This window comes from Coloeus monedula, assembly GCF_965178545.1.
Source record: "Coloeus monedula genome assembly, chromosome: 1".
In the NCBI taxonomy this organism is placed as follows: Eukaryota; Metazoa; Chordata; class Aves; order Passeriformes; family Corvidae; genus Coloeus; species Coloeus monedula.
In genome coordinates this window covers 32586066-32598925 of record NC_138781.1, presented here as the reverse complement: position 1 = coordinate 32598925, position 12860 = coordinate 32586066, and the positions used below count along the sequence as shown (strand labels likewise).

At 44.2% G+C, this 12860-nt stretch overlaps 1 protein-coding gene across 1 annotated transcript; it reads right to left on the bottom strand.

Moving 5' to 3' along the window:
• Positions 1 to 4082: 4082 nt before the first annotated feature.
• Positions 4083 to 10828, bottom strand: MALSU1 (mitochondrial assembly of ribosomal large subunit 1; the record flags this gene model as incomplete). The annotated part of the gene is made up of 4 exons (XM_082280880.1): positions 4083 to 4903; positions 6087 to 6168; positions 8887 to 9065; positions 10642 to 10828. 4 exons carry the CDS (start codon positions 10826 to 10828, stop codon positions 4725 to 4727), a joined length of 627 nt encoding a protein of 208 aa, XP_082137006.1. The 3' UTR covers positions 4083 to 4724.
• Between the last annotated feature and the right edge of the window lie 2032 nt (positions 10829 to 12860).

Here is a 12860-nt window from a genome sequence, read left to right as displayed (position 1 = left end):
ACAAGAAAAAAAACAAACAAAACAGCAACCTCTCTAGCCTGGCTTATAATAGATGCAGCAGGATTTATGCACGTTCTGCAACCAACCATTAGAGGAGAACAAAAAAATGTCAAAAGGCAGGGATAACAGGAAAGTTACCAAATTTTTTAATTTCCAAATGTAATTTGAATGATGATTGTGGTAATAGTGACACATTCAAGTTTCTACAATAAACTTCAGTCTACCTCAGTTTAAGAAAAAAAAAATGTGGCAACACATGGTGCATAAAGACTGCTGTGTGTGTGTGTGTGCGCGTGCGCGCCTGTGTGTGTGTGGTCGACAGAGCCATGCTATTACCTCTGAACCTTTTTTTGTGATGTTTTTTTGTGCATGAGATGATCAGAATCACCATGCTGCACTGATTTGAGGGGCACAGCGAGCAAAAACATTTGTTTCATCATTTTGTTATCTACCTCTTAGGTTCATGTTGAAATAGAGGCATTACTACATAGACTAGATAATTTTCCCAAAGATCATTGTTGTACAGATTAGATAATTTTGAAAATGGTCTGAAGTGTTTTTCCTGCATCTCTTCTTTACTAATTGGTTTAAAAACCACAAACTTATGTTGTAGTTTTAGCAAAGAAAAATGAGTTTCTTTTCCTTTTTTGACAGTGACCTTCATCTAGCCTTTAGGATAATTTTTTTTTCTTACAATGAATTTAAAATTACTGAAGTATGGAAAGTACATAGCATTTTAATTTTTGTTGAGGCTTAAGTCAGTCGGACGTTCCTTTCTTAACATTTGAGAAGGATTTGACTTATTTTCCATTAAAAATTACTTTACAGATAGGCGCTGCATTTGCATCTGCTGATTTAAATACTGTCATCTCTCTTAAATTTCTAGACTTAATATGGTATCTCATGTTTTTCTTTTCAATTGAGACTTGGTAATTTGGAGTATTTGGGAATAGCTAGAAAGTAAATACTGTAAATGATTTCAATATCCACAAAGTATGGATCATTTTTCATCTGTAATGTGCCCCCCAATGCAGCTCTACTTGCCAGATGCCTCTGAATGGAATAAAGAGTTTAACTCCTATCATCAGATAAAGTTGTGTGGTGTTTTTTTAAATTAACCAGGCATAGGGACAGACTGTCCTGAGTGTTTGCAGTGCTTTGATCAAGTTGGTTTTCTGTCCATAATAACTGGATAAGGATGAACAGTAACCTACAGCTATTCCATAGCTGCTAGACAGCCAGGTTACAATGTTTGCACTTCCTAAACCAAGCAGTGACTTCTGTGGCTTGTAATTCATCTCCTTTCCATCTAACAATGCCCTACAAGTCTGTAGGACAACATATGGTTCATGGTTTGCCTTGCACCATTTGCTTAGGCTGATTTGCTGTGGAAGGAATGAGGACTTGACAGCCCTGACTGTCACAGCAAACATGAAGGAGATCAGAAATGCAGTAATTTCTTTGTGGGGTGGGGGGGAGGGGAGGCAGTTTTTTACCCAGTCTTTACTGGGGTGGTCTTGGAGTGATGAAGCTTTGTAATGAATGTGGCCCTAGAAGCTTGGACAGGCAGAACCAGTCACACTAGCAAACAAAAGTGCTGGCAACCTGTGTCTTACCCCAACCATGACCACCCAGACACACCACTTGCCAGTGAGGTGGTATCACCCCTCCATTTAGATCCTTATTAACATTATTTGGAGTAGAAATGAGACCAGATGTTTAACTGGTGCATGCTTTCACGTGAGAGGAAGCAGCTGGGGAATGAAGGAGCATCATGAATTACACAATTCTGTATCTTTTTAAAGAGAATTGGAAAACCCAACTTGTTTTCTGAACTAGTGCACCCTCCTACTTGTCTTCATAGCTCATTTCCTGGGGCCAACCAGCAGAAAGAGGGAATTGTGAAATTATGTCTGTAGAAGGCACTGCAGAGTACTGCATTTCACAGGGTAAGCTCATTTCTCCACGTCAATATCAAGCTTTCTTCTCAGAACAAGCACCCTGCCATTTGAGCAACATAAAAAGTCAAGCCTTGCTCTGTACTGCTGGTGCATTTGTGACAGCTCAACCCGTTTTAAGCATTTGCTTAATCATGACATTTTTATTTGCTTCTAACCTTCCAGAGCTTTTCTTCTTAAGCTGCAATTTCCAAGGCATGCGCTCTTTGTATCAGTTTCCATTAACTGGAGCATGTATGCTGTGCAAGACAGCCTGGGCTTGATATGGCACTAGGGTGTAGGATTCTTAAACAAACATGAAAAACTGTTGAGAAAGCACTCAGGCTGGGCTGTAACAGATGTTAGCTCAAGTGAAGGACACAAACTCTGCTTGAAAACAAAATTACTCAGATGCAGTGCAGGAAATCAGTGAAATTATGACAAAAGTTTCACTTAGTGGTTTCTCCTGTTCATCTTGTCAAGGGATCCTTCACAGAGCCAAACCTACATGCACCTGTCCAGGAGGACTGAATGCTGAATCTACAGAGCCATTGCATAAGTTGCTTGGTATTTTTATTTTACTCAGAAATCACCTATCTATCCAACTGGAATCACTCCCAAATGTTTTCTTTCCAAAAGGGCTCTAGTGTTGCACAGTACTGACCGTCCAGGTTCTCTGGGTTAATTCCTTTGTCCCAGCTTCTAGGGAGTCTCAGGCCATAGTCTCACAAGGCTGGCAGGTAACATGGTTGGGGCGTTGCAGTAGCTCAGCAGAGATTAAAAATGCTTCTGTTAAATGGATGAAGACCAAGTTCTTTCCCTGAGCTGGCAGTTCTGATTGTTTAATAGCAACCAGTGGATGTTCACAGAACTCCTTTTCACAATATGCTTTGGCAGTTAAGTCAGTTACATTTGCTTATTTTACTGGGTTTTGTCTCCTCCGTTTTCATTTTTTCTGTCTTGTCTTACAGACTAGTACCCCTTTTCACCTCTAAGAATCCTAGCCTGCTCACACAGCTGCTCCCTCTCTTACTGCTATTTCTAGGTACCCCTTTGGTTACTGCTCTTTCAGATAGGACACTGTATGTGGTTCTAGTTACTAAGTGTGGGTTCATATAATGGCATAGCGACTGCTGAACCTACCTCTATTCATCACATATTACTTATCCACAGCAGCAGTAAAAGGCAAATGTTTCAGGGAATGAGTCAAAGTTACTCCTACGCATCCCTCCTAGGAGGAAATGCCTGATTTAGAACCCATCAGGCTGCAAGACAGCCAAGGTTATCTTCCTCCCATGTGATACTTTCAAGAAGTATCAGGAAGCATTTTGAAAACCTTTCTCTGTAGCTGTATTTCCCAACAAAATATTTGTTTTGTGGGCAAAGATGTTTCATCCGCATGGCTTAACTACACTTAAAAAATACCCTTTGCTTAACTGCAGAACTATCTGCTGCCTTGTATCAAAGAGCAGGTGAACTTGGAGGCAGTCATCCCTGAAAGAACAGAGGTTACACAGCAAGAAAACATGGCATGAAATAGAGGGAGAAGTGGGTTTCGGTTTGTTTGGGTTTTTTTAAACAAGCACACATACTTCCTCCTGAACACAGCTACAGGCACAAAAACCAGGCTCACTTTGAGCATTACAAACAGCAGGGCAGAGATGCAGACAGGGCTTGCAGTAATTTGTGGGGCTATGGGGAGAAAAAGGTGATTACCCTCAGGATCTCCTGTTTCTGCTTTCTGATACATGGCAGAGCAAACTTCTCCAGGTGGAAGAGATCCTAATCGAGTGATGAAACCCCTGCCCTGAAGTAGAGAAAAGCATCTTGTCTTACACAGACAGGTTGGTTACCACCTTGAAGCTCTTCTAACTGGTTATCAGGCCATGCATCAGTCATGCTAAGAACATACTGCACAATGACTTCTGAAAGTGCTGAACAGTCCATCAGCAGCAAATAACACTCAGTGACCAAGAGCATGTCACTCTTTTTCGCCACTTCAGAGAGCTGAAGGTTTGCACTGCCATAGTGCGTTGTGTCAGCGTCCCTTTTCAGAAAGTAGGTGAGTGAAAAACTAGGAGAGGAGTCAACTGCACATGCAGAATGAGCTGAATGCTTTAACATGAAAACAAGTAATTGACGCACTTCAGTTTAGGGCTTGTTTATTATTATTAAAACCAGGTTTGCCTTGGCTGGAAAACTGATTTACTGCTCTGATAACTCAAAGCACATTTATTTGTCACTGCTGCTCTTGGCTTTTATGTTCTCAGTAACAGCAGTTTTCTGTCCCCCTTCAGACCATGACTTGCTTTATTGTGACCAGAAGCAAACGGCTTAACACAAGAAGCATCATCTCAACTGTACTACTTCACAGTTTTTTCTTGCAGCACTCCAGTCTGTTTTACAGTGCTACCACAGGGTGTCTTTCAAAAATATTAGAAAAACAATTGCTCTAGAGGCTGAGCATGATTTCCAGCTTAAGAACCTCTCTTTGCCCCACTCTTGTCACTGCAAACTCCACTAAGACAGTGGCTCCCCTGGGAAGCTCTGATAGGATTCCTTCTTTGACATTTCATGGTTGGACTCTTATCTTAAGGACTCTTACCTTAAGGGCTTTCTCCAATCTTAATGATTCTGTTATTCTGCTCACCTTAGCTTGTTCAGAACTCTACCTAGGCACATCCAATAAAAACACTGTTTTGTACTGATCAATTGTACTGACTACTCAGTCAGTTCCCAAGACTTATGCCTCAGGCACACTCATTCTCTTTCCATGCAGTAGCTGCTTTAAGTTCTTGTCTCAAGATGATCACTGCTGTTAGGAGTCAGTCCAAACATAAAGTCTTTTGGCAGGGACTGTGGAGTCATTTGTGCTAACTGGTCATCATAGGGACCAAGAGTCCACAGCTTCTCCAATTCATAAACTTCTCGTGTTTCTGGCAGCATGAAATGCACCACTATGTCACCTGCACAGAACAGAAATTCACAATAAATTAATGGGAACAGTAAAGAACTACTGCACCTTCAGCTGACCAAGGAGTTCAAGTCTTCCACCCCTTTTACGGATAGATACAACATGTCAGCTGGTAAAGGTCCCTTCCTAAGCTGCTGCTTCCAGTTCTCAAGCAGTGTTAGGAATTGGTCAAAAGACTCCAAGACTACAGTAACAAAATATGAGGCACAATACTTTAAAATAAGACACTATCACAGACTCCAAACCAAAGAAATTATGACTTCTATGGGACAGAAGACAGTCAAAAGGAATTTTACTTGAAAGAGTCCCCCAAGGTGACAGATGGATTTTCAGCTTTCTTGTATTGCCAACAACATTCAGCAAAAGCCAAGTAATTTTTCCTAGGTGTGCTGCTCATACTTCACAGGTGGTTTTTACAATGAAATAGGTCCAAACTTTGATGTAGTAAGTTTTTCTGGTTTCATTAATTCTGTGCAAACAACAGTAGAGAATGTTAATTTCAGTGTTCATCTAATGCACTTCTTTGTAGTTATACCCTTAAATTCCAATTCATTTTCAGTTACTACTGTCAATAATTATTATAGTTAAGTAACCAAGGCTGAACATCAGTGGTTGCAGTGCTCTTCACTCATCCATGCACTCTTTTAGGTCAAAACACCAAGCCAGGGTGTGAGATTCTAGAAGTAGCAGTGAAGGAGAAAAGCTTTTTGAATGCAGTCTTTTATATTTGTGTAGAGTTTCACACTTGTAGAATAAAGAATTAAACTCGATTTCTTAGGACTGAGGTTTAACCCCATGTCATGGTATGATCTGGACAGTGAAGAAGTCTGTTTAATAGTTCACCGCTAAGGCAGTGTACAATGAGCCCCCATTTACCCAAACACAGATTACAGAAACCTGAGGAAACTGACTGAAGTAGCTGGTTTTCCCCCCACTATTGTTATCTTCAATTTATTAGGACCTGTTTTAGCCACTGAAGAGTCGCTACTGTTTTTTCTCAGTGCCAAAGATACTTAGTGGAAAATCATTTAATATCTCAATGAGTTCAAGCAACAATGGGAATTCCCGACAGCAGAATATTGTGAACTTTCCACAGCAACCAGGGGTCATGGTGAGATACTTCTGTCAACAAAGAGCTCATGCAAACTTTGTTTGTCAGATTCACAAATATTTACCAAAATCAATGCACAGCCAGTCATCTGTCTCTTTTCCTTCAATCTGAGCATGAGGACCACCATCTTCTTTGAGATGCTTGTACTGAGAAAAAAAAATGAATGGCAGAAAACTAAATCTTTTGCATTTACTCAAAAGCACTCAAACTTAACAGAGAAGCTTGACTTTGCTGAGTTGTTTTAAAGCTTAAATGGGTTAGATTACTTCATGTTGGTTCTGGGGTCTGCACTAAAGAAAAAGGTTAATATACACTTGCAGTAGTGGAAAATAGGCACAGATTTCTCAAATCTGAAATTCTAATGCTCTGGATTCCCATACAGTTGTCCAAGAATTTTGTAGGTATATTTTATCAAGATGAATACTAAATACAAGTGCGTACAGTAGTCTTTCAGTTACTGGATCCCTACAGCTGCCACCACCACCTTGTTTTGTTTCTGATAATAAATGGTGGTTTACACTGGCAGGTTGAGGACGCAGAAATGGAGATGCTGAGCTTATTCTCTTCTCAGATGGAAGGGAGCAGGGCAAAAAGAAGTTTCATCCCCTGCCATGAGGAAGGCACTCAAACCAGCCTCCTGTCTCTTGAGGGCACGTGCCCAACACTTGCTGCAAGCTGGGGGGAAGCATGACCAGCACACAGGTTTCCACCTGGGAACCACTGCGGGAGAGGGGGCAGCTCAAAGCAGGACTGCACGCAGTCAGCCAGGGAAAGTGGGTAGCTCCCCATGCAGCACATGGTTTGAGACACTCAGCTCTCCCCAGCCAGTACATGAAGAACCCAAGCACCCACCAGAGCTGGAGAAATTTGACAACTCGAGGCTGAAGTAGGGTCACTTTCAGACCTGGCCATAACCTACTTGTTCCTCTACAAGGAGTATCCATAGATATGGCTCCAACAGCCCTTTCTGTCATGGAAGACAGAACACAAAATAACATGTACAAGCAATGGCTGGCTGGCAAATGAGTCCCACTTCACTGGGAATGCAATTATCACAAAATGCAGCTGTTCCTGGTTGTTCCACACAATGTTAGCTGCTGGGTAATGACCCTAATTTGCAAACCAGCACGGAAAACTTTCAAAATGGTAACTCAGAACCAATTCTACCTTCTTTTCTTTAAGACGGCTTGTGAGAGATCTTCAAAAGACTCCAACAGTCTGCTCAAAATGCTAAAAAGCCCTGTGTGCACTGCCATCAGCTATCATCAGGTTGCAAAGGCTTATACCTGTTACATGTTTCCAAGCCTCATCTTTAGAGGCTGTGTCAGGTGAACAGATGACAATAAAGCCAAGTGTCAGCTTCTTCCTCTAACATGAAACCAGATGGGGATGTGAGGCTTTGCCATTTACAAGCTCCTGGAAGCAAAGCAGGAAGACCTCATGCTATACCTGAGCACCTCTGTGTTTTACTGTGAGTAAATCATAAGAGTTTAGGAATGGTACTAAAGCTTAACAGCTGCCTGGCAGCGCTCTGGAGCACCTGCTCTGCTTTACATCTTAAGCTTCAGCTACTTTTTACCTAGCAAACTTTCAGTGTGAGATGAGCTCAGCCACTCCCAAGTACTTGCCCAGGCTTGCCAGTTTCTCAGGATGCCCTCTTGGGACACCATGTCTCCCAAGAGGCTCTGCCCTTGCGAAGCTGCTGATTTTACAGCCACCAGAGGCTGCAGCCATGTGTTTGCAGGGTAGGTGGTACTCATTGATTTCTCCTGGTCTGGGGGGAAACGTAAAGCTCCCGAGACTACCAAGTTATACAACAGAGTACATATTAAGCACTTAGATTTAGAATACTCAAATCACATTAACGCAACTTCCAGCTTAAGGCAAAATTTTGGTTTGCAAAGATGCATCAGTTTCTGCAGAGAACACAAGAAACTCCCCGTACTTGCTCAGAAAAGCCCTGAAAAGCTAAACCATCTCTCCCGCTCTCCTTTTCCCCCACAAGCCTCACAGCTGAAACCAATGGGACTGGAAAGAAGAAAGTAAAACCAGGAGTGAAAGGAAAAACAGGGTCAGGAAGGGAAAGAAAGTGGGTGGTGAGAAGGCAAACTCCAGGCTGAGTACAGACAGCTGACTGAGATGGGGGCTGCTCATATTTCCCATGCTGTGCTTTTTAACAGTTGCATGGCTGTTCTCTGGCAATAAAGTTTCTCCCTCCCTGAGTTTGGTCCTCATCCCTAAGATCTATCTGTAATTTAATTCTGACCTCTATTTCTGTACTGAAAAGTTCCCTTTCTTCCGTAGCCAAACAGCACAGGATTTCTGTGCAAGGATGGCTGCTGCTTCTCCTCTGCTGCAGCACACGCACAGCAGGGTGACTACTACCTACCAGTTTGCTTTAAGCTCATGAGGGGATCCTGTGCCTCTTAAGAGGCCGTATTTTTTCCAGCCTTACAATATACCTGAGAACATGGAAAATTTAAGGATTAGGGTTTGAGAACAGTCAGATAAAGCTATTTTGAATGACTGGGAAAAGCAGTGGTGCTTGTTGGATGAAAATAAAAGCAGACATAAATTGTCAACACCATCTCACATCACTCATGTTCTAGCCACCCAGCTGCGATGTTCCCCAGTGTTCTACATACAGAGAGGTCTGTTTCTAAAACAGATTACCTATATTTTGTGTACTACTGCTAAAGGAAAAACTCACAGTTACTTGCTAGATGTATTCAGGACTAAATTACATAACGTCATCAGTTTCATCTTACCTGGTACACTCCTACATATGCAATCCTGGCGAAATTCCTTTCACAACTTTTAAAACCATTCCCAAAACCCAGAGAGGGCAGCAAGAACTGTCTTACCGTTTTCAGCATGTAATTTGCCATTGCATGAAGATGTCGTGTTGAAAATCCGCTCACAATTATAAAATAATCACAGTATTTTATTTCTGGAGATAGCTGGATGACACAGATGTCCTTAGCATTTTCTTGCCTCAGCAGCGCTACAACCAAGTCAATGTTGAACTTCGGAAGAACAGTATCTGGAACACACGGAAAAATAGTACAGCGGCAAATTTTCTTTTTAATTGCAAAAATAAACCATTTAAAGCCATAAAATAACAATTAACTGAATTATAGCCTAAGCTAGTCACTCACTGTGGAGTTTGATTTGATACTGACAATGCAACATGAACTGCAGATCTTTCAAAATCATTTTTACGACCACCAAAGCTGAGAACTAAGCAATCTTCCAGTAAAAAACACTATCACTAGATGCAACAGTTACCTAAATGAAACTTTGGGTTTTGCTAACTTACTTTTTTCTTGTTGTTGCCATTTAAAAGTCAATAGCATCATCACACTTGTCAATTGAGATGAATTAAACCTAAGTACTCCAACAGATATTATTAAAACAACAGAAAAAATTGAAAATATTCCAGAACAATGCTTTTCAACAATCTGTGATAATATATTGTGATGAAACTGTTCTAGAATATTAAGTAGAAGAAACCAATATTTTGAAAACGGAGCTGACGTGATGCAGCGTGAAGACATTTTTTTATCTGCAGACTGAGTAAAGCCACTTTTTTTTCTCTTTTTCCCTAGCCTGATCTGCTGCAGAGGATTATGATACTGCAGACAAAGCTTTAGTCCTTCAACAGTTTGAGGAAGCCAGCTTAGACAACAGTAAATCAGTGCAACTGTGCTCTGTTCACACCATGAAATCAGTTTATTTCTAATTTGTCCTAATTAGGTAGATGCAACTTGTTTGCACACTTTAGGCATAATTTGAATCTGTCAGCAATGCAAGTCTGCCACAATAAAGTGAACGTTAGTGCAGACTGAGCATCAGCACAAAGCCAAGCTTTATATTTCCCAATATAAAGAAAAAGCCAAACAAAAGAACAATAGCTACAATTATATGCATGAATGGGGATATGAAATTGGATCAGATCTCTGTAAATGGAAGGCTTTCAGCTCAGGGCGCTCTTTCAACTTTTTGCTGTGGTCACACATCTAGAAAATTAGCAGTGGCCACAGCTCCTCCAGACACAGCGGTTGCAGATGTCAAATATTTGCCTGGTAGCCACATGAGAAGCCTCCAGAGCCTGCGTGGAGAATGGATGGCCTCAACATCACCAGGCATTGACCGTCACGGTCAGATGCAGGCTAGAGGAGCTTTGCTGAACAGCTACAGCCACAAAGCAGCCCTGCGCACACAAGGCTTGTGCCCGTAACTAGCCCTCGCGCTTCGGACACCGACCTAACGGGGCGATTGCGAGCGCACGGCACAGCAACGCCTCGGGCTCGGCACCAGCCCCGTCACACAAGTGATCCTGCACGGATCCACACACGGGCTCCCACCACACCAGCCCCACTTCGCCCTTTCCAGCAGCGCTGGGGACGCAATGCCGGCCCAGTGCTGCTGCCGTGACCCCGAGGCCCGCCGTGACTCCTGAGGTGAGGCCGATCCCACCGCACTGGGCACGGCGAGGATCCTCCGCAGCTGCAGACGCGATTCCACGCGTGCCGAGCAGCCCCTTCTTCGCGAGGAGTCACATTCCGCTCAGGGTCCCGCTGGGCACCGCTGCCGCGCGACCTCGGGTTGGGCCCTACCTGCCACCTGCCGCCGCTCCGCCGCCGCCCCCAGCGCCCCGGCCCCGGCCCCGGCTCCGCCTCCCGCAGCCGCGCAGCCCCGACCCGGCGGGACGCGGGGTGGCGGCGGCTCCGCCCGCAGGACGCCCCCGGCCGCGGCCCCGAGCGGCCGCAGGAACCGCCGCGCCCCCGCCAGCGCCCGCCACATGCCGGCCCTCGCCCCGCCCCTCCGCGGCCGCCCCTCCGCCATTGGCCGGGGCGGGGCCGCCCCCTCCTCTCATTGGTGGAGCCGGCTGTCGCTCGGGCCGCGGCGCGCGCGCGGCGCTGCCCGGACGTGGCGGCGCTGCCGGGGCTGTCCCCGAACCGGCCCCGGGGCGGCCCCAGGCGGGCCTGCGGCTGCTGTGCCGGGGGCGGTGTCTCTCTGAGGGGAGGCGGGCGGTCGGGCTCTCACAGGGTCGCAGAACCGTAGGAAGGCTTGGGGTGGAAAGGACCTTAAAAGTCATCCAGTTCCAACCTGCGTGCCGTGGGCAGGGACACGTTCCCCTAGACGGTTGCTCAGAGCCCCATCCCACGTGGCCGTGAGCACTGCCAGGGATTAGGCATCCACAACTTCTTTGAGCGACCTGTTCCAGTGCCTCATCACCCTCACAGTAAAGAAAATTTCCCTACTATCTTTCGATTTGAAGCCATTTCGCCTTGTTCTGTTGCTCCTCAACCTTGTGGTCTCCCTTGTCCTCCCTGCCGTGTGCAATTGATCTGTTGGGTTTTCAGCTGCATCCAGCCTGTGGGATTCTGGAGCCAGAAAACAGGTGCAGGTTAATTTGGGGATACATCCTGGCGGTAACCTAGCAGTTTGGTACCACGGCTTGGTAACATGGGCCAAAGGATAGTTAAACAAGCATCAATTTTAAAGATGGTTTGACGTGCCTAGATTTGAGAGGAAAGATAATTTCTGCTCTGTAATCACTGCTATGCTGTGCTGGGTTGCTGGGCAGCTGGAAAGGGGCAGGTACAGTATATGGGCACTGCCGTATAAACCCAAACCGCATATCCCAGCTCAAGCCCTGTGTCCCTTTTTAAACTCTACAGTTTTGCCTAAAAAACTAACACATTTTTCTCAGGAAAAGTGTGTTTTCCATTTTAGTAATTCCCACATAGTGTTAATGGGCACAGGGTAGTAGTTTCGCTATGCTTGGTTTGCTGTGGAGAAAGTTGTCAAGGGTTTAGAAACTATGGGTTGGGTGTGTTTAAGCATTTGTATTTAACGTGGGTGAAATGTATTTCCCTCTACCTCCTCCTCCTGGAAATCCTGGAATTTACAGGGTCACTAAAATAAAAGAATTACCATTCAGAATGTGTTTCCCTCTCTCACCACGTATGGTGGTCAAACAATGATATTAAGGTTTAAAAGACATAGCCATGGATGGTGCCAGACTCCTTCTGGTTGTGGCCAGCAACAGGGCGAGGAGCAGTGGCGATAAACCAAAACCAAGGAGTTTCACCTCAACATGTGGAAGAACTTCTTTACCTTAAGGGTGGCAGAGCACTGGAACAGGCTGCCCGGGGAGGTCATGGAGTCTCCCTATTTGGAGACATTCCAGACCCACTTGGACACACTCCTGTGTAATTTGCTGTAGGGGACCCTGTGTTGGGGGGGGGGGGTCTTGCCTAGATCATCTCCAGAGGTCCCTTCCAACCTAAGAAATCTGGGATTATGGAATTCTGTGTGAATTATAAAGACTTGCAGTGATAAAAGCTTTATCTTTAAAGAAGATTTGACTACGCTGTATGAGGCTGGAGGTGATTGTACTAATAAGCCACGGTGGCTGGATGTCTCTGGCAAAGTTTTGTTTGATTCCTCTACAGTTCCTTCAGAGACTGGTGTTTTTCAGCCTTGGTTTCAGCTTAAAAATACCTTTGGTAAGAAAAGTGCTACATCTGATGAGCCTTAAATGTATGCTATAAAAAATACTCAAGAAGAAAAAGGGGGAGGAACAAAACAAGTGGGTTGAATTAACAGCTCAATTTTTAAAGTAATTTTTAATCAGTTGCTACCCAACTCATGTTTCCATTTCTCTTGAAGACATGTTTGAAAAGATGTTCTTTCTATGAAGATGATGTACATTTATGTTTGATGTCATTCTTGATGTTATTTCTCCAAAGGGAATGCCTGAAACCTGTCTTGTAACATTTGCTGCCATTCACAAATCTGTTGTTTGTCAGCTGTTCTTGCCTTTGAA